This window comes from Raphanus sativus, chromosome 8 (genome assembly GCF_000801105.2).
Source record: "Raphanus sativus cultivar WK10039 chromosome 8, ASM80110v3, whole genome shotgun sequence".
Lineage (NCBI taxonomy): Eukaryota > Viridiplantae > Streptophyta > Magnoliopsida > Brassicales > Brassicaceae > Raphanus > Raphanus sativus.
The window spans coordinates 13,793,919-13,816,067 of record NC_079518.1 but is presented as its reverse complement, the minus strand read 5'-3'; the positions used below and the strand labels follow the sequence as shown (position 1 = coordinate 13,816,067).

General features: G+C 33.8%; 4 protein-coding genes and 1 long non-coding RNA gene across 7 annotated transcripts; 2 read left to right on the top strand and 3 right to left on the bottom strand.

Annotated features, from left to right (window-relative positions):
* Nucleotides 1-265: 265 nt before the first annotated feature.
* Nucleotides 266-1,348, bottom strand: LOC130498599 (uncharacterized). The gene is made up of 3 exons (XM_056992076.1): nt 962-1,348; nt 666-769; nt 266-400 (listed from the first exon to the last, which is right to left on the bottom strand). Exons 1-3 carry the CDS (start codon nt 1,056-1,058, stop codon nt 305-307), a joined length of 297 nt encoding a protein of 98 aa, XP_056848056.1. The 5' UTR covers nt 1,059-1,348; the 3' UTR covers nt 266-304.
* A 3,915-nt stretch (nt 1,349-5,263) lies between these two features.
* On the top strand, nt 5,264-8,310 carry LOC108821264 (uncharacterized). Of its 3 annotated transcripts, none has more exons than XM_018594311.2 (13): nt 5,264-5,564; nt 5,652-5,733; nt 5,830-5,936; nt 6,011-6,137; nt 6,219-6,313; nt 6,437-6,560; nt 6,687-6,767; nt 6,858-6,956; nt 7,048-7,212; nt 7,364-7,507; nt 7,599-7,649; nt 7,723-7,854; nt 7,930-8,310. In XM_018594311.2, the coding sequence occupies exons 1-13, from the start codon at nt 5,494-5,496 to the stop codon at nt 8,158-8,160; spliced, it is 1,509 nt and encodes a 502-aa protein (XP_018449813.1). In that variant the 5' UTR covers nt 5,264-5,493; the 3' UTR covers nt 8,161-8,310. The 3 variants fall into 3 exon arrangements, with proteins under 3 accessions (XP_018449813.1, XP_056848054.1, XP_056848055.1); XM_056992074.1 differs by having other exon boundaries at nt 5,652-5,737; XM_056992075.1 differs by lacking the exon at nt 5,264-5,564 and having other exon boundaries at nt 5,651-5,737; nt 5,827-5,936.
* A 1-nt stretch (nt 8,311) lies between these two features.
* LOC130498600 (ras-related protein RABB1c-like) lies at nt 8,312-9,959 on the bottom strand. The gene is made up of 5 exons (XM_056992077.1): nt 9,810-9,959; nt 9,511-9,650; nt 9,333-9,415; nt 8,866-9,070; nt 8,312-8,628 (listed from the first exon to the last, which is right to left on the bottom strand). The coding sequence occupies exons 1-5, from the start codon at nt 9,853-9,855 to the stop codon at nt 8,470-8,472; spliced, it is 633 nt and encodes a 210-aa protein (XP_056848057.1). The 5' UTR covers nt 9,856-9,959; the 3' UTR covers nt 8,312-8,469.
* Nucleotides 9,960-14,423: 4,464 nt separating this feature from the next.
* LOC108833638 (putative WEB family protein At4g17210) lies at nt 14,424-16,400 on the bottom strand. The gene is made up of 2 exons (XM_018607050.2): nt 16,248-16,400; nt 14,424-16,129 (listed from the first exon to the last, which is right to left on the bottom strand). The coding sequence occupies exons 1-2, from the start codon at nt 16,398-16,400 to the stop codon at nt 14,759-14,761; spliced, it is 1,524 nt and encodes a 507-aa protein (XP_018462552.2). The 3' UTR covers nt 14,424-14,758.
* Nucleotides 16,401-16,971: 571 nt separating this feature from the next.
* On the top strand, nt 16,972-19,015 carry LOC130498394 (uncharacterized). Its single transcript, XR_008937293.1, has 6 exons — nt 16,972-17,457; nt 17,562-17,603; nt 17,756-18,008; nt 18,085-18,175; nt 18,314-18,434; nt 18,515-19,015. It is a non-coding gene; the product is annotated as an uncharacterized LOC130498394 (long non-coding RNA).
* Nucleotides 19,016-22,149: the final 3,134 nt, after the last annotated feature.

The following is a 22,149-nucleotide window of genomic DNA, read 5'->3' as shown; positions in this document are numbered from 1 at the left end:
CCAATGACTGTGTCGACCAATGATCCAACCCATGATTTATTCTAATAAGAAAACAAGAAAATATGGTAGTTAGTTCAGTACAGTATTTCTCCCCACGCTATCTAGTTCGAATGAGTAGCACTAGACACACCATTTCCGTAGTATGTAGTCGACGAGCTCTTTCTACTAGTTTCGTTTCCATCTCCTGTATATTGCAAACATAAAAGTGATTCAATGACTGAAATTAGATAATGGAAATAATCATAACATGAGCGACCAAATCTCCAGTATTAGCTTTCTTTTTTTCTCCTGGATAGAATCCTCACTACATCCTTTCAACATCAGTTGCGGGTTCGGCTAATACATAAATCCGGTCAAGATAAACCACTACAGGTTCCTGGCCAAGCCTGCTCCATGGTACCTAAGATGATTTTGAAACGTATCAGTAAATGGGTGTACCGAAGTAGAAAAATCTGTAATAGGAAGGCAAATTCATGAATAGATCCATGCCCAGAAAAAAAATGTACTACTAATGTATGATACTACGCACTTACAGAGACTACAACAGCAATTGAAATACAATTTATGAGTAAATGTGTAGAAAAAACGGGAAGAAAATTAAGGAACTCAAGTGGATATACTTTATAGCTTAGATACGACAGACAGAAGAGAAAACACAAACACACCTTGAGTTTGACAGATCCAAGAAATCCAGCTTTAACCTTGACAGGTAATTTCAAAGCATTAAGTGCTTCTGTTTTTAGTTGCATATTCTTCAGCTCCACATCTCCTGAGGAAATTTAAGTTGAACCCAGAGCTACTATATCAACAAATGAAAAAACTAAAAAAAAAAAAAAACTAAAATTCATCCTTTTATTAAGTCGATCCGTTCCTTAGTTTGCAAATGAGAGAACCAACTACAACACAAAATCTAACCAGCTCTCAATCAAAGTCAAAAGAAAAAAGAAGAAAGCAATCTGACCTTGCCAGACACTGATCTTAAGGGCTTCCTTACTCAATCCCCTAACGTAGTTCCCCCAGTACCGTTGTAACAAGTAAGCTACTTGATCTTCCAACATCTTCCTATCCTGCAAATCTCAAAAAAACTTCTCACAAGTAAAACGGGAAAACAAAATCAAACAATCTATCCGAGACGATGCGTGGATATATGTAGAAGAGAAGGCGTAGAATGAAATTCTCTTAGGGTTCGATTTCGATCGGGCGGAATGAAAGGAGGAGGAAGATGATCGTTTCCTCAAGAACACGCTAGGAGGAGGAGTTGGAATTGTGAATGAGTCGTCATGAGTCCCTGACTTGGAGAGAGGGAGTTACGCCTCCGTTAAATTGGAATATTAAAATATCCTCTCTGATTCTTGGCGGTGCTGCTTACTTATCAATTGTTGCCTAAAATGAAAATAAACATTTTTAAACTAAATATATATACAAAGTACATTTTCTGCGATCATTTTTTGGTAAATTTAAATGTATTTTATATTTTGTAATATAAATATTTTTACAGATCTAAATGTTTTGAACATTGAATTTAAATTACTATTTAGATAACTGATAATTTTAACAGATTTTATATGTCCGATAGCTATAATATAAATATTTTACAGAAATATCTTTGTCTACATCATTGTAAATCCAGACTAGGCCCACGATTGCAATCTATGTTATTCATCCACCTATTGGACTAATATCAGATGCTAAAATTTGATGGTTGATCTTTTATCTATGGCAATGTCAAAATCTTAATTTTTTAGTGCTCGGAATTCGAATTCTAATGGTTCAAGTTAATCACTACGACGATTATATTTGCACAATATTAAAATATTTATGTAATTTTTAGTTAATCTACATAAATGAACTATCCAAATCAGCTAAAACATTACATTATTAATCAATCGTAACTAATTTCATTTTTATTATTAATTTATTTATATTCAAAATAAATTATGGTTATAGTTCAGACCAAAAACCGAAAGTCAATCTTTATATTAGCTTTGAAGAGGAAACGCATATCTTTGCACGTGCAAAACTAACTGCACAATGTAACGCTGTAGATCCAAGTATCGCGGGCTTGTGTATGTATAGTGTGGTCTCATTAACTTGTTCTTGTGTACATGAAGGTCTTGCATGTATGGTCTGGCCCAATTAACACTGTGCTTCTTCGTGTGTATATGATCGCTGTTGTTGTAGCCGTCCTACAATCATCAAATACGTGGTTTTGTGGCATTGATGTTCACACTTGCACCTTAGATGCGTAGACTCTTTTTTTTTTGTCACAGAGATGCCTAGACTCTAGCTTTTGTAACATTTTATAATGAGCATTGGTAGCTCAAAGTTTCTATATATCTTAGTTTTGATTTTTCCAACACCTCTCTCGAAATACTAAAACATGAAGAGAAACTCAGACCATGATTAACCCCAGTTTCTTAACTGGAGTTCTTAGTTTTTGGTTAAAAGATGATTCTTAACTTTTTAAAAATTTTAACTAAGAAAACTAAGAATCGTCTCTTAAATAAGAGATATAAGAATTGTTTCTTAACCGAAAATGTAAAAAAAAATGTCCAAATCACAAATTAGAATCTCAGCTAAGAAACTAGGATTAATCATGCCCGGGTCACGAGTCCGTACTGAATTTTATTTTTCCTTTAGTAATTTAAATTAAATTATCAAATATCATAAGTTTAGTGAAGAAAACTATAAAAGTGCTTCCATCAAAAACTTTTTTATTGTCTATGTGTCTCCAATTAAAATTGTTGATTGATCCACCTCTAGAGAAACCTATTCTAAACTGATTCATTCAAGCAAAACCTTTTACTCTACTCTGTCTTGAACTCTAAGTCACCCCCAAAAACTTGCCTTTCCATAAAATTGATTGTATCACTCTGTTTATGTTTCTCTTCGAATACAAGCTCGGATTTCTTCAAGTGTTTTACCTTCGTCGCATACACTTTCTTCGTCACAAAGATAATCGTTGTTTACATGTAAAATGTACCTACACCCACAAACAAAACCCACCAATTATAGTGTTTCTGTACAGTGTTTTTATAGCGGTTAAGTTTCTTACACAAACAAGCCCTGAATTTTACACAGCCTATAACTAACTAGACATTATCTGAGTTTGCAGGAGATATTCGGATTTGTCTCAAAACAAAGGGTAAAATGATAGAAAAACAATTTTAAACTTCTAAGGGATGCATTGAGAGATGTTGGTATAGTTGGTACAGACAGCAAACATCATAATATGGACTCCACTGGTTTTGTAGAACCTCCAAGAAAATTCTCCCATTTACATAAACCAGTGTATTGATATAAGAGCCCTAATGCATATCTACGCAAACATAGTACATAGATACTCCGCCAGCAACAAGAAAAGGTGCAAAAGATTACTGCAAACTGTATCTTATGTCATAAAACCCATCAAAAAGCATGTGTAAAGATACACATGGAGATCTTGATTAGTAAACATAGCAACATACTATGGATTTGACAACCTCACTTGAAGTCATTTTGGAAGCAAATTCCGCATCAGTAATATATCTTGAGAAAATCAAAGAAATTTGGTTCTCGAGAGGAAAATTAAGAGTAATTAAACATTTTTAACATTAGTTTAAAAAGGCCTCTGCTAATGACACCAATCATCAAAATCCAGGTCACCTAGAAAAGTGTTTCCTCATCTCAAAACTTTGTCTTATGCTCTTCTCTTTTTTTTTTAGCATTCTTCTTCCTTACCATCTTCTTCCTTACCATCTTCTTCCTTTGAGTGTGTAAAGAGACATGTTACAGTAGATAGTCAACTAAAGAATAAACACAAAGAAATCAGATTAGAAGGCACTAGTAAGCTTTGTGGTCTTTGAAGCTTTTCAGGAGATTATTTGAAATGCAATCTCCTTTCAGCAGATTCTTGGAGTAATGACAATATCGTTTTCCTCTGAGAGATGATAGATGTTAATGTTCTGACCAGCTAAACAATGAACCCATGAAAACACAAACAAATGAAGTTACCAGTGGTCTTTGTAGAATTGAAATGTAATCTTAGTATAGTAAACATTATTTTTAGTGCCAACTTAATACATTTTCCGTATAGTATTTGGAAAATTAAATAAATCAAATGACTGCCACTGAGGGGGATTCTCAATCTCTTCTTACTCTTTTCCCACTTAAATAATTGATCTTTCATTTATTTATTCTGTGGTGTATTTTCCATGTATATTTGAAAAAAAAATATTGGTCCATTCCTAACAAATAAACTATACAAATTATGGATGTTTATGACTTATATTTCTTCATTAAGATTGGAAATCTGGAAAATAGAATGAGGAGACTCTTCAATTTTTTTCTTTAAAAAAATCCAGTTCTCTATTATAAGTCAGTTTTCCGCCTAATCTAGGCCAAGCTGCTCTGAGCTCGCAAGCTCAATTTCTCCATTTATGATTCTGTTTTACGTATTTGATCGCTTAAAAGTTAAGACATAAAACATAAATAATAAATTGCTATAAACTGTTCCAATGGAACATATTTTAGCAACCAAAAACTATTCCAATAGAAATCTTGTTGTTTTATATTCTTTCATACATTTTAACGCCTAAATCCAGTGTTAATGAGTTTTAGCTCAGGACCAAACGGTTTTATCTATAAAAGGTAAAATTATTTTGGAAGTATATATGTAAATGTGAACCATCATTTTAGATGATTATCTAAAGACTCAAATATAACTAACCATCTAGATGATTATAACATGATGCTTCAATCGATGTATATTTGATTGTTAGACGTCACACTAACATCACCCGGCTAAAGTTAAAAAAAAATTAGATAGTTTCTTAATTTGATTAACATTTACAGAGTAAGAGATATTATCCATGCATCATTGTCACTTAATGAGCTGGAGAGGAAAGGAAACAGTAACCTCACGACGACTTTTCCCTACATAAATCTAAGCTTTACAGGTGGTCCATCTAATCAATTATGATGAGCTGGAGACGAAAAGGAGCATCAAACTCACTCTGAACCACCAAAGAGGTTACCTAAAGGACCCGTGTTCGACTCTCCAAATAAACACCGTTTCCTGGTTACTTAACTTTCTCGAGTAACTAACAACATCTCGAGATCTGAAACCTGATCCCTTACCTTTTTCATTTCCCCAACTCTAAAAGCCGCGGCCTTTGAATAGTTTGTCCCTCTCACCAATCTCGGTTTTTTCAAGTGTTGACTCATTTCAAGATCTGTCTCTTATGTCATTATTATTCCTTTATAAAGCTTTCTTTTTTTTTTCTTTTTAATCCCTTCCAGCTACCGTAGTAGTAGGTAACTTTTGGGTGGTCTTACTTGCTTTTCAGCAAAAAGCTGTCAACTTTCTTCTTGTCTTTTGGGATCTGAGCATCTCGGAGCTTATATGGGAAATGGGTTTCTCCAAAGCATGATACTTTCGATGCCACGTGTATAGTCTCTTAGAGGTTTTACTCAATGTCTGTAGAGAACAAGGTGTAGGATGCAGTGTAGCTCATGAGTTCATTGGTACTTGGAGGACTCAAGATGATTGATCAGTTCATCAACTTTGTTATTCGTCCTCCCAGGTACCTTTTTGTTGCTTCTCTAAAGTCTCAACCTTTCTTCTTGCATCATTCAACTGATTGATAGCTGTTGGATGGGGACTTTGACAGGGCTGAGTATGATCCTGATCAGTATTTGTGGGAGAAGGACTTTAGCATCGGTGGCACAAAGTGTAAAAGACAAGACTTGGAGGCAAGTATGATGTGCAAAACCAGTTACTGTCCTCTTCAGTTAGTGGTTTCCAACTTGTGGCTAATCTTACAGGTCTTGTGTTTTTCTCTGAAGTAGCTTACAAATTCAAGGGGTCACACCTTGCGTTGCAGTCACTACATTCCTTCATCTTCTTTGGAGAATACTCCTCCTCTTCCTTGTGTTATATACTGCCATGGTAACAGGTACATTACTAAAGACTTCTGCACTCCTCTTCTTGGGAAATAATAAGAACTTTAATTCATTTTTCTTTGATCAGTGGATGTAGGGCAGATGCAAATGAGGCAGCTATGGTTCTTCTTCCATCTAACATTACTGTTTTCACACTTGACTTCTCCGGTTCTGGCTTATCTGATGGTGATTATGTTAGCCTTGGCTGGCATGAGGTGTGTTTTCCTTGTCTTTACTTACTACTTTTCATAACCTTGTCTTAACACTAACCTTTTTGCTTGTTAAACTTAAGCTAGAAAGATGATCTCAAGACTGTTGTATCTTACCTAAGAAACAGCAATCATGTGTCTCGTATTGGACTTTGGGGACGATCTATGGGAGCAGTTACCAGGTTACTTCTTGAACTAGCTCTTATTGTCTCAAGCAGCTTTCTTAATGTCTATGATCTGGGAATGTGTGTCAAGTCTCCACATTCTCCTTCATAATTTAACAAAGTGGTTAATACAATGTGCAGCCTTCTTTATGGAGCAGAAGATCCTTCAATTGCTGGAATGGTCTTAGACAGTGCATTCTCAAATTTATTTGATCTCATGATGGAACTAGTGGATGTCTACAAGATCCGACTTCCGAAATTCACAGTATGCTCTCTTTTTTTTCCCAAGTCATAGCTTATATCTTCACATGGCTACAAGAGTCCAATATAGCATACTGTAGACATTCTCTTATGCTTGCAGTGAAACTTAAATCTCATCTTTATCAATCAGGTTAAAGTGGCTGTGCAGTACATGCGGCGAGTGATTCAGAAAAAGGCAAAGTTCAATATCATGGATCTCAATTGTCTCAAGGTATTATGTAGTTACCTCTCTCCCTGTATTCTTAATTAGACACTTGCTCCAAGTAATCTAGCATGAACTTTTCGATTTTTGTTCGCCCAGGTTTCACCAAAGACATTTATTCCAGCTTTATTTGGGCACGCAAGTGGAGACAAATTCATTCAACCTCATCACTCTGACCACATTCTCAAGTGCTATGCGGTTAGAACAAAATTGCCATCTTTTTTTTTGTATTTATGTAAGTGTTGTTTTTAATTGTATTGTAGCAAATCTTTTGGTGACAACAATGCAGGGAGACAAAAACATCATTAAGTTTGATGGTGATCACAACTCTTCACGGCCGCAGTTTTACTATGATTCAGTGTTAATATTCTTCTACAATGTTCTACGCCCGCCTCAAGTTCCTTCAGCATGCTCATCTAAACTTGAAAGTTATAGCGCTGCTGGTTTGGACGAGGTAATCTGGCACTCCACTGGATCAACTAATCCAAATATCATGTCTGTTTATATGTCTACACTTCTATGGATTAGTCTCCAGTACAGTTAGCATGGTGAAACATAGTGCACAAGAATCTAACTGCTTGGTTTTGTTTCTTTTGTACTGCCAGAATTTTCTGTATGAGATCATCTCTGGTCTTAGTTCGGCATGTATTGATGTTGCGAGTTCTTCTTCTTCTTCTGCACCTCCTGCCTCTCTAACCACAAAGCCAACAAATGAGCTCCTTTCAGAAGCCATGCCCATTATGAATACTGTATACTTACATCTCTTCACATGAATTTTTTTTATTTTCTGTTACTGGGATTGTTTTCTTTTTGATTAAATCAAAATTGTTAATGAAACAGGATGACGTGCTTGTAGAAGAAGACAATGATCACAACATTGATGAACCTGAGGTAACTGGAGCTCTGTGTTGGCCTTTATGAGCTGTGGTGACAATATATGTTTTTGATTGTTGTTATTTGGCAGGGGATGCCTATTGATCAGTTTGAAGAAGGATGTTCATTCACAAGCTCTAACAGGGAAAGCTGGGGAAGATGCTCTTCACTAGGAGGTTCTGAAGAAGATGAGAGCTTGACCGTCGACCATGGTGGTGATCAGGTTAATGCTCTTTGAATCTTGTATATACAAAACAGTTTGATGTTTGGATTTAGTTTCTGATCTATGCCCTTCCAGGTTGAGAAATCTGATGTTGGAAACACACAAGAGTTGCCAATAGAATCCACTAGACAAGAAGAAGAAGAAGAAGAAGAAAAAGAGGAGAGGAAGGAGAAGAAAATGAAGAAAGGAGTTGAAACAGATGCAAAAAAGCCTAAACGAGAAAGATTGGAGGCTTTCAGCAAAAGATTCCGGCTTTGCATCATAAAGCGAGTAAACCATGGAAGACATCGTTCTTCGCAACCTTAACAAACATAAGCTCAAGAAAATACTCTAATATATTTGTTGTATACATCTTCTCTGCATCTTGTCATGTACAACATGGAGCCCAATCACATCTGTACTACTGTATCGATTGCAAATGAACTACATTTCCCTCCCTAATCATATCCTTAGATACGCAAACACACATCTTTTTAGATAAAAATCAGAAATTAGTTCCAAGATTCACCACCAAATCGAACATCACGTGGATTTTTTGAATCGGAGAATTTTTTGTTACATCATTATGTGATTATTTTTTTTACATGATGATGATATAAACACCCATTTAACATATTAGCCGCAGCAACCGCCTTGTGGTGTGGATCCGTCTTTACCAGCTGATGGCCCAGGGATTCCTCCATATCCAACTTTTATTCCATATGACTCATTTGACACATCAAACACACCATCTTGTATCTTCTTGTATATTGTTGCCGCTGTCTTAATGAATGCCTATCAAAATTTTAAAAGCACAACAAATCATGATTATTATTTCTACTGGTGTGCAAAGAGTTATGCTTGCTCGCACCCTCTTAAATCTTAATTCTGGTATTATATGTTACAATTACAACCGACCTAATCTTCTCAAAGTAAGGGGACAGTAGAGAAAGCATGTGGGTTACAAAATGCTCAACATTTAATCCTAAAAATATCAGCATTGGTATGCATGGGTGGGGGGGTTTTGTTTACCTCCTCGACGTTCTGAGCAGTCTTGGCAGAGGCCTCCATGAAAATAAGACCGTGCTCCCTTGCAAACTGCTCGCCTTCCTCTGTGGTGACTGCCCTTCTGCTGGAAAGATCACACTTATTCCCGATGAGCATAATGGTCATATTTGCGTTAGCATGCTGCCTTGCATCCTCTAGCCAGCTGGCTAGGTGGTTAAATGTCTCCCTCCTGCAAACCGAACAATATTTTTAGTCTCAACTGTGAAACGGTTACTCATTACACAAATACAAAATCTAGTTCATATATCTTTAGGTGTTAAAGGTCCCCCTTATAAAAAAGCTATGATAACTTCCACAGATACAGATGAAGTGCTTATGTTATGTATTTCAAGATTATGCTCAACTTTTAGTTGCTACTAGACTAACAAAACTGCTTTCACAATCGAGTCAGTTAATGATAAGAACATAAAAAAAAAAGGCCATGACTTTACCTCGTGATATCGTAGACAAGCAATGCCCCTGCAGCACCTCTATAATAGGACCTTGTAATAGACCTAAAGGATTCTTGACCCGCCTGCCATAGCCCATAAAAGGATAAAAAGCTTTAAATTTTCTTTTCAAGTTTTAAGAAAATGAGAGTAAATGAATCAAGGAGAAAGAGAGAGAGACGGTGTCCCAGATCTGGAGTTTGAGGGGCTTGTTGTCAATGGTGATCATCCTAGCCCCAAACTCAACACCGATGGTGAGATCATGAACCGGCTGAAACCTCTTGTCTGTGAACTGAAGCAGAAGGCATGACTTCCCTACTCCTGAAATCATCATCATCATCATCAGAATCAACAATACACAAATCAATCAATAAATCACCCTATCAATTCCCCTAATGAAAATACATTCAGATCAATCATGAATAGGTAGGTCACAATGATCTGATTCATCTCTCAATGGATTGAAACAAAAGGAGTTACCAGTATCGCCGATGATGATATACTTGAAGAGATAAGCGTAAGACATTGGATTGAGCTGAAGAAATCGAAAGCGAATCGAATAACACCTAAGATCACGATGATGACGAGAACTGTACAGAATCTCTTTCTTCTCTACACAGACCGGGAATGGAATGGAATGGTTAAGTTCCAGCAAATCCAACGAAGCATCAACCTGTATTACCGCTCGATACAAACTTTATAGCGTTTCCGAATTTAGTAATCGCACTGCGTGACGTTATTTTGAATAAAAGACATCATGCAGTCTCTTCACCAGAAATAAATAAAAAAGAGAGAAGAATTTTGAGGGTTGACTAGGAGCTGCGAGTGGTCGAAGCCTCAAAAGCAAAAAAAAAAACTCCGAAGGAAAGCAGCTTCGCAGTTTAAAATAAGATGCACGTAAAATGGTGAATTGGTTGTGTTGATGCTTTATGCAGTTATCTTTTAAGAACTCAGATTTGTAGAATTGGAATTTTCATTAGTGCATAATGCAGTGAGCTCAAGTTGATCATGATGTGGGTTCATAGAAATTGTAATTGGTAATTTGGTGCAATCATATTATAAGTGAATAGTGTAGTGCACCTTTAAAAATAAATATAGAAATAATAAATAAATGAATTTTTCTATCTCATGTTGAGAGTTTTGTTGTTACAAACTATAGATTAGAACAACTAAGTGCTTAAAAATTTGCAGTTGCAGAGAGAGAGAGAGAGTTAAAATGGTTTTATGAAGATCATCAATTGGTCTTTGCTTGTCGGATTATGAAGGCATGGGTTTTTCGTGATAAAGAGGTGATCTCTCATCATTTTGAGTGTAGGATGATGTATCTTGGTTTGCTATGAGCATCAGTCGTATGTAACAAGCAAGATCGTACTTGGTTGGGCTAGCTATTGCCATTTGAGTCGTAGGTGAGACCCATCACAAAAGAGATGTTGAAAAGCAATTCCATTATTCTTGCATGGTGTCTCGCAGTCTCACGTTTCTCCTCTTGATCTTTGAATTAATATTTTCTGACATTTGTATAAAATTGATATATAATACCTACTGGTGTTTTTTTAGTTTTTCTTATTACTAGATGGTTAGGCTTATTGTTGTAAGCACATTTTGAATTCCAAGTATTAAAAAAAAGAGAATTAAAATGGTTGTTGCAAAAAAAACATTTAAACACTCTTTTAACTGTTTTATAAACCACTTTTTGAACACACAATAAACTGATAGTTCATTTATTTAGTTTATCATTCTTCATTTCTTTGACTTCTCTCCAAGTGAGTCATCGGTACAACCAACTGCTTAGTTGCAATCTTCCTCAACCTCGCTTCACGTTTAAGCCTCAACATCTCCTCACGATCATGCTCACCAAAGCCGATAATTAATGTTCATGGCCTTGAGAATATGAAGTGGGCAATGCTTGTACATTTCTATTTGTGATATAATATACAACTAGAAGAATGGGTCCAAATATTAATGAAACATGATGATTTCAGTTGCGAGATTATGTGGACACATCTCAATACAATATCTTTTCTATTCTCTTCTTATCAGTATAAATATTGTTTATGTGTTTGCTGGAGATACTCTTGCTGGAGAAGATGTTCTTCCTGGAGGAGAGTATCTAGAGCTTCTCCACATCAAGAGTGCTTCTTGGATGAATAAACATATGAACCGTTAGTTTGGAAACATAATAGTGCATATATGTTTACTTTCACAATATTTTCTTAATTTTACAATATATAAAAGTAACTAAGTATAACTTGCATATATGTTTTTTTCCAAACTAATAAATATGGAGTTCATTTGATTGATATATAATATCTTAAAATTTGGAAACATAATAGTGCATATATGTTTACTTTCTAGATATAAATACATAGTGTTTTGCTTGCACATGCGGATATAATCTTCTTACAAATACTTTTTAGTGTATATCTTATTAATCCAAAAACCAATATGATAAGTTATTATTTATGTTCTCAGAAAGTTTAAATCAAACATCAAATTATTTATATATGAAATTATTTTTCATCAAAATATATATGTTACTATTGTGTTGTAATTTTAAAAAAATACTCACATATTAGAAATATTATAGAAAGTATATTTATACAAATATTTTTTCTTTATTAGTATTTAACTATAAATGATCATATATCTTAATTTTTTTTACCTTTATATGGAAAAATATCATTTCCAGATAATAACATAATATACATGTTTTTGACAGTTTATTATATTAATTTATAATCAATTATCTAATATAAATCTAATAATAATATTATTAGTATAAAATTCATTTTTAAATATATAATAAATTGTATATAAAATCCATGTTCTAAAAAGCGGACGAGTTTCAAAGTAATCGTCCACAAAATCGTTAATCGCACTGTGGCGTTCGGATGCATTCCACGTTATCCTGTGTTTTGACCACCGAGAACGTAGTATGAGACTATGCGGCCGCGTAATGCTGTTTTTGGAAACCTAAAAGACCTCTGAAAATTGTTTATATTTATGAATCTGATGTCATTATAGTATACGAACCAAGAAAAGCAATTAAAAACGAAAGAAATAATAAAATAAGAAACTATGAATGCAAATTAGTTGCAATTAGTTAAAAAAAAACTTTAGTTGCAGGACCGAATAAAGAAGGAAGAAGGTGATGACATAGGTCTTTTTGTAATTTACAAAACAAAATAAATGAAAAACTATAAAGCATCACAATTATAAGGGAAATTAGGTCTATAACAAAAAAAAACTATAATTCACTAACTAACCAAAATCCCACTTTCTATTTTACTTTCTCTTCCTATCTTTCTTTACTCTTTCTCCTAAAATGTAATTAATTTCCATTTCTCGCTTATTTAGCAAATAAGCCCAAGCTATAATCAGTGCCGTGCGAGGATTTTTGGAGGCCTAAGGCAAATTTCAAAAATAAAACTTAATATAAAATATAAATATAAGAACCATTTTTGTAAAATGACACAAAACAAATTGTTTTTCTAAATTTGTAACCTAAAAGTAACAGTCAAAAATCATAAGTAGAAAATTGGTACAGTATTTTTTTAGAAAAAACTAAAATAATGATTTGGTATTTTAGAAGGATAAAAATAATAATCTAAATTGAAATGATAAAAGAATAAAGTAAATTGATAATAACAAAGTATTGAATAAAAATAATGATAGATAAAGTATATAATTTACAAAATAATACTAGCTAAAAATATAAGTTAAAAATTATTACTTATTTTTCTATGAACTCTTTCATCAAACTATCATAGTTTATAAATAAAATACAAACAGCCAACTTATGGTAAGGAAAAAATTAGATTACAGTAAATAACAAAAGCAAAACAAAAATCAGAACTGTCATTATGAACCAATGACAGCTCTTAAAGAAATTCTTAGTATTTTAGTTACACATGAAATTCATTAGAATAACACAGTCATCGAAAAAGTCAAATTCAAAACAAGGTGAAAATAACTAAACTATACTTTTAGCTCAATAGAATAATTTTATGAAATTAGGGGCCTTAAAATTATACATTATTTGGGGGCCTAAGGCGGAAGCCTTTTCCAATACATGGTAAGCACGGCTCTGGCTATAATGATGTTTGGAATCCACAAATCTAAGATATATACATTATTGAGAATTACAACCCTATAAAAAATTTCCGAGTACTCCCCGATGTATTTCCGTCTTTTTGATAACTCGCTAGGCCCTCGTCAGCTACACGCGTTGTACCTAGCGAATTTCCGGACAATGATAAAAATAAGGTATAAATGACATTAACCATTAACGGCAGAGCTCAAAAGCAAAAAAAATATATTTTGCAAATAACATATAGATCGTGTTCTATTTCTTTTGGTTACTTGTGTTAGCATATCTTACAGTTCGCAATTTAAGAAAAAAAAAACAGTTAACTGAGAAATGACAATTGTATCATGTATACATTTGGTTCTCCACTATGGTATAGTGTCTAGTTTCACATTCTGAAATCAAGAAAACAGAGATGCCCTTGAAAATCTATCTTTCGAGTCTCTGTTCCAGTGTCAATGCACTTATGAATAACTCTGGGTAATTATCAGTTTATCCACAAAAACGTATATGGACATATTCTAGTAGTTCTCTAAATATTTAAATATCAATAGCATCTGCTACAACTCTTATGGTTTCCATTTTCTAAGTTCAGCATCGACGATGCAATGTGCTTCCTCTGCAATCTCTGCAAACAAGACATTACCTTCAATGGGTAAGGTTTAAAACTCTCACACTATAATAGATCAAAGTTTTGTAATTTTTACCGCTAATTAAACTTCCGTTATACATAAATAATACACAAATCGTTGTTAAATTTGAGAACAAAGAAAAAGAGAGCTACACCAATATAAACGTATTATTTTCACTTTAAGAGACCAGTTTCTGCAGTGTTTTGTGGATATATATGATTTTAATGTTACACAACTAGGACCAATTTAGTTTACAAAAAAAAAAAAAAAAAAAAAAAACTAGGACCAATTTAAGTCCCATAAACAATTGTTATGTGCTAAATAATACTTTTAAAAAAATTAGCTATATCAAGTTTAGATGTTAGTTGTGATGTAATGGTTTAAATCCCATTTAAACCTTTTCTAAATGTTTACGTTCAAACTATGCAAAATGGAATCTGAAAGTGAGAAATGAACAGATGACAAAAAAAAACAATTAACTGAGAAATGACGGTTGTATCATGTATGCATTTGGTTCTCCATTATGGTATAATGTCCAGTTCCACATTCTAACGTGAAGAAACACAGAGATGCCCTTGAAAATCTATCTTTCAAGTCTTGTTACAGTGTTAATGCACTAATGAACAACTCTAAGTAATTATCAGTTTATCCCAAAACACATATATGGACATATTCTAGTACTCTAATCACCTAAACATCAATAACATCTACTACAACTCTTGCGGCTTCCATTTTCTAAGTTCAGCATCAACGATGCAGTGTGCTTCCTCTGCAATCTCTGCGTTTCTCAACGCATCATCAATAGCCAACTCTACCTCTTCCATCTCTTTCATCTTCTCCTCCAACATCACCTCCCCTTCTACTCTGCTCTCGTTGATCTCTTCAAGCTGAGCAGCAACCGTTTTGGCCTTGTACTCAACCATTCTCTCTGACTCTTCATGCTTCCCTCTCAACTCCTCGTACTCTTTCAATGATATTCTAATCTTCTTATCAGGCTCATCGTGAGTCAAACTCTCCTTCTTATCAGTAAGCACTCTCATATCTTCCACAGCTCTCTTCTCCGCCGTTTTCGCCTTCGCCACGGCTCTTCCAACTATCTCCAGCTGCTTCACTGCTTCACACATCACTCTACGCCTTCCTTCTGTTTCTCTCCTCAGTTCATCGACGTGCATCCTCACCTCTTCCGCTTCTTGTCTTCTCCTCTCTGCTTCACGCATGATTTGGTCGATCTTACGACTCGCTTCAACCCATTCTACTTCTCTCTCTTTTTCCTTTTCCTTCAGATCTCTGTTCTCTCTCTGCACACCATCCAACTCCACCGTGAGAGACCCCACCAAGCTTTTGTATGATCTTTCTTCATGAAAAACCTCATCCATCCCGTTCTTGGCTTCTTTGAGCTCCCTAGCAAGTTTGATCTCCTCTTCTAAAAGCTCGTTCACCGCAGATATCTCAGCCAGCTCATCTATGTCTTCCCTCAGCTCAGTGTCACAACCTCGTCTCAGATCCTCCAGCCTCTGCTCTGCCTCTCGTTTCATATCCCCGTAAGTTTCTCCCATGTCCACTCTCTCCTCGTTGATCTTTTCCTCTTCCTCTTTTATCCTATCAACACCTGACTTCAACCTCTCAGCAGCGTCACGCATCTCGAATATCTCACGTGTCATGTCTTTGATCTTTTGGGAGTTAACCGTTGATGCACACTCTGCTTCCTCTGCCCTTTGAAGCTCTGCTAGCCTCTCTTCCACGGAGATGCTGAACTCTTGTTCTATCTCCGCCAGCTTTTGCCTCGCCATGAGTAGCTCCGCGGTGGCTAAAATGTAGCTCTCTCTCTCGCTCTCTTTTTCTCGGTTTTGAGATTGAAGCTGCTCTAACCGTTGGTTCATTTTGTGTTTGGTTAATATGGCAGAGTTTTTGGATTGTTTTATGGCTTCTAGTTTAGCCCTCAGGTCAAAGGCGTTTCGCTGAGCAGAGTCGAGATCAGAGAGAGCTTTTGCTTTGGCTTTGACAGAGGTATCGAGACAGAGCTGGACTCTGTCCATTTCTTGTTCTGCTAACAGAAGCTGCGTCTCTTTTTCAGACACCTCCTTTAAAAAATAAAGAAAGAAAAGTATTTCAAAGAAATGCACAATTTTAGCAAAAAAAAAAAGAAAAAAAAGAAATGCACAATGGTAGGTAATGAGAGAGAAGTAAGAATATACATACCTGCGATGAGGAGGAGGAGGAGAGACGCGGTTGTTGTTGTTGTTGCTTAGAGAAGCTAACTTGACGGAATAAACTAACGGCGTCTCTAACGGATTGGAAGGGAGGACGAGTGTCAATCTCTCCCACCGGACCATCCGCTCTCATCTTCGCCATATGTTTTGTCTTGTTTTAGGTAATGAAGCAGACAGAGAGAGGGTTTGATGTTGATCCTGTGGATCTTTCTTTCGTCTTCCAAATAGTGGACCAGAGGGTCGCCATGTTTTGCGCTCTCATGTCTTTTTTGTCACTTAAAGACCTTCCGTTGTCCATTCTTCTATTTTAAGACACCAAATCCTTAAATTCTAAAAATAAGAAAGCTTCGAGTATTTATCACTAATCATAGGGATAAAGATCATTTATATGATTGAAGTATTTCTTTTCTTTCTGTTTTTATAAACTCAAAATATTTTCTCTTTGTAATCCTTTTTGTCTTTGTTAGTTTTTGATAAGGTTATGATTGTAGGTAAAACAACAGATAACAATGATGGGATAATTTTGAATGTTTATATATTAGCCAAGTGAGAACAAAAGGGTGGAACGGTTGAAACTTGGAAGACTGACAGCAAAAGGGTGAAAATGTGTTGTCTAATTAAATAGCTAAACTGCAAAATAATGCACAAAACAAAGGTTGTATAAGTGGAAGTCATTCATTCAATATCTCTCTTTGAATAAAACAAAGATCTAATTATATAAAATAGAGTTTGAATCTCTCCTAGGGTGTCCACCTAGGATTCCAGGTCATAAACTCAAAGTCTATTAGTGTGACACATGTCTTCTTTGCCAAAACTCTGAGTTTCATTTATTCACGTTTTATATTTGTTTGGGCTTTTGATTCTTCACGGTTTCTTTGTTAAGCTTTGTTAAGCCCAATTCTTTGGTGACTACGCTTTACTTCACACAAAAGAACAAATTTAGGGTTCATCATTCGTTATCTGAAAGCTCAATCGACAATGAAGTCTTCTGGAAGTTTTCTATGAAAGATTTTCATGACGAATCTCTTGCTCGGGCTCTGTACATTCCGTTACAGAAGGGATTTTCCTTCTGAACCGTTACAAACTGCATTGAATCATCATCATTAACGATTGCCTTAACTCTTCCACCCATCCCTACCACGATTTCCTCATTAATTGTATCTCCCTATAAGGCTGTGGATCTCCAGCTATATAAAAAGGTTAGCTTTCATCTAGAAACATCATCCCCAGAATTCTTAAAAACAGTAGAAAGTTCTATTTCGCTTGAATTGCTAACTCATATATCTTTCTCGCTGATTTGAAGACCGAGTGGTGTACCGAGCTTATGGGTGTTGACATGGCCAAGGTTATTCTGTTCTTCTAATTCATTCTGTTCTGGAAAAAAAAAATCAAACTTTTTTTTATTATCAATTATTACATGAAGGTATTTATTGTACATATTTGGCAGTTAAATTCTATTGAAATTGTTGAAAGTTTTCCCTTTTCTATTTGTTGCAGACGGTTTTCATGCTAGCCACTGTTACGTCCACCGTCTGCTCACTTTCAGACACCCTTCAAGGCGGGTATAATGTACTCTGTCACCGGATTTGATGTTGTCCGAGCCAATCAAAACTTTACGATACGGTATAATGATTCAACGGTTTTGATGAGATACTAGAACCGGTTTCTCCAATTCCTGAAGAACGCTTCCGGTTCCATAATCACGATAAGCTACTATGCCTAGACAACACTAACAACACCCATCTTCCAGGTAAACAATTTTTTGGCTGTTTCTACCAACTCATCGTTTTAACTGCTTCGATAATTACATGTTCTTCTTTTCACAGACATTATTGGTGAGCTTACTGCTGTAAAAAGTACTGTAAGTGACCCTCCAAAAGGGAAAGATCGAGTCATGGCAACCATCAAAATCGTCAGGTAACAATTTATTTCAGGTTAAGACCCTCAACAATTTAATAATTTATGACATAAGGCCCTCATCACTTTTATAACTGATAACGTCCTTTTTGATGAACTTACACGTTGAATTTTTCCTACTCTGTTTGCCATTGGCAGTGATGTGTCTGTGACCATGAGTATGCACGGCTCACAAGCTGTATTGTTTCACAACCCGCTGGAAGGCTTACGGGTGGATCCCAGGGTTGTTCTCGCAACATTAATCATCAATCCCACGATTGTAAGAGTATTTCAGTTTCTGTATTTTAAACAATTAAAGTATGCTGCTTACTTTGTGACTCGCTCTCTGTTTTTTTGTAGCAATAGTTACTGATGCGTACGTCTGTTTTCCAAGACTACCCACAAGCTCCCAAAAAGACAATCAGTCCTTCATGAACAAAACTATTTTTAAAAGAAAAAAAAAGAAAAAAGGATTTTTTTGATAACATTCAAACAATGCCCACAAATTTTTAAATGCTAAACCAACAATTATGATTTTTCACTGGAATATTGTTTTTAGATCACATGTTTGCTTTAGATCACCTGAATAACAACCGCCTACAGTGATCATCACTAGTTCAGTTTTCTCACCTTGCAGTTTTATGTCTCTCAATTTGTTTATCTTTACTTGGCTACTATCCTCATCAACAATTATTACTCTACTTTTTATATGAAATCCATCTTCACTTATTATCAGTATCACTTACACTGCATGTTGAAATACAATGATTTCATCATGAGAAAAAGATTATTTTACTACAACAAGATTCTACAAATACTTGGACTGGGACTAACTTCAAAGCTGAAATATTAAAACGTCAAATTGCATAAAACAAGATTCTACAAATACTTAGACTGTGTCTGACTTCACATACACTGGTCGTATTAGTTAACCCTTGAAGAATATTAATACAATAGTTCTTTCTAACTAAACGTATTTTGTGTGTGTTCACCTTGAGGAATCTTTTTTTTTGTTCACCACCTTGAGGAATCTAGGTTTCTCGAAATTGGCTTTTTTCGTTTCTTGCGTTTAGGAATTATGTTTTCGTTAAGTGCATGTACATCATGATCACATCAGCGGAATCCGTATTCTCAGTTTGTTTTTTTAATATTTCATTGTATATAAACTTTATAAGAAACTGTTAGGCCTTTTAATTTGAACGTTCTCAATTCTACATTTTTCACTTTTGGTATGTCTGACTAAAACTTTTCATTCGATGTTTATACAATGAGATATACTCAGATACACCAAGTACATGTGACATTAATAGTTTCTTTCTATTGACGATGATGCAACTTATGTTGAACACCCTTTATACATAGAAAAATGAAAGAAAAAAAGATACTCAGAATCACAAATTGTGTTCTTATTTTTTCTTGGGATCGTTAGCTTTCTTGAAATTTGAGATCAATATAGTAGCAACTAGCAACTATAGAGAATCTTTTATTTTCGTACGTGACAAGCTACTAAGAGCAAAATTATATTCATAGTCACAATAGATATTATAATAGATGAACTAGGTGATAACCTGCGCCCTGCGCAGGGTGAAAAAACTTCATTAAGTTAAAATATTAAATAAAGTAAAACTTCTATAAATTAATAATATTTGGATTTTGTAATTTTATTAATTTATAGTAATATTAATTTACAAAGTTTTCTTATTTAGATTTTTTAGTTTAAGATGTATTTATTCTAAAATAAGAAAACATTTGATTTTAGTATATAAAACAATAATTGTTATTTTTTGAAATTTGACATCTTTATAAATTTTATTATATTATTTGGTGTATATAATATATATTACATAGAACTTAAATGTCTTTTAGATATAATATTACTAATTATCATCAAAAATATATTAAGTGTTAAGAAGATATAAAGATAATTTCATTGTGAATACAAAACAAACAATATAATAATATGTATAAATATAAATTATTAACTTATGATTTTAATGGGACCATATATTTACATAGGATTTTGTATAAAAAATATTATCTTATTATTTTATTGATTTGTATCATATTTTGAACCGAACCAACTCGAGACCGAAAAAAATTATTAATTTATAGAGATTATTAAGTTATAGAGGTTTTACTGTATATAGATATTAAAAGATAAAAATCATATGCACAAATATTACATATTATTCATGTTAAGCGATTCAACGAAATTTTGGATATGTAAATAAAATAAGCTTTGAAGTTTTTTAAAATAACCACGCCACAAATCACGTCTACAATCCCTAATTGATCATAAAATTTGGAAAGAATACAGCTTCAATATTACACCATAAACATTGTATGATAAATACAATATTACACCAAAAAGTATTTGATGTCATGGTTGAAGTAATATCAATAAATTATGATTTATAAGTGCAATATCAATCCATTTGAATTTATTTACTTCGTAACATCAATCCGTTTGAGTTAATATCGAGCAGGTATTGACATGATTATCATTTATAGCGATGATTGCCATTATCATAACAACATGATTATAATTTGTAATGTATTATAGAAAACAATAACTGTCTTTATTTCGGTCAAACATATTGAATTGCATTGATATACTCATTTAATATATATATATATATATATATATATATATATATATATATATATATCACATTAGAAAAAATATACTACATTGATATACACATTTTAATATTAAATTTATATTACTCCAGCGTTAAACAAATATATCATTACATTGATATACACATTTGAATATTAAAACAAAATTGTAACTAATGACTTTTGTAAAGAATAAAAGTCATACAAAAATGTGAGGTGCATAGGTCTAGCTAGTCAAGTTAGAAGGAATTAATAGCTCGATTGAAAATAATTTTATTTGTAATCTTGATCAGAACAAATTTTAATGCTGTTGCGCCAATTTCGTCCGTGGTATATTTGGAAAAATGATTCACAATAATTTTACGTTTCCATTTATTTGTATAGTTCGACATCTATAATCAAAGCCCTAATACCATAAAACACGTTCTAACTGATACATAATAAATATTGAAGATCATGGCAAATCATGATATACATAATAACCTCAGTCTCGGTTGAGAATTAATATTTGTTTTTTAAATAACATACCTCAAGCGAAACAGCATTAAAATTATTGTGTTTGTTACACAAAGCGATTAAATCTTAGTATTTGGTGTCCAAGGCAAAATATTCACTTACCTTATTTTCAATAAATCGAAAATTCATTCTCGACAAAAAGGTATGTAATAAATGAATGTAATAAATCAATATTCGTTTCAAATCACATGTTGCCTAAATTAGACCGTCATCTTATGACCATGTTTAATTTTGGTATAAGTTCTCGGTCATTAACACAAAAAATAATTTATGACCACGTTTAATCATAATGAAAATTTCAAGAGGATATAATATTCAGCAAGCAATATTTAGTTATACGGAGCCGCGTCTAATATTATCCAATATATGAAATATATCGACCAAAAGAATTTTAATTATAAGTTGAACTTAGACGTTTCTGAATTATTATAATGGACTAAAACAAAATTCATCCACGCTGCTCCTGAAATTTGAATTATAGAAATAACAAATAATAAAAAGATATATAATCTTATATTACTATGAAATATATCGTCCACTTCGTAAGTAGTATCATATTAATTATATAAAACATTAATTATATAAAACATTGAAACATAAGAAATATGAATAAAATAGGCAAATAATAGTTCACAAAAGTATTATGCCATTGTTACCACGGATCTCTATCTACACGTAAATAATATAAGAATATAAATCGTATACATTTATATGGTAATGACTAATGGCATATGATGTAATAATTCTAGTAAACAAAGGGTCTTTCAAAAAAAAGTGTGAGAGTGCTTGTGAGGCTGCCACGTAGGAAATGGCACTCATGTAAATTACACATCAAGTGAAGGTTATTTATTTTGAGTGCT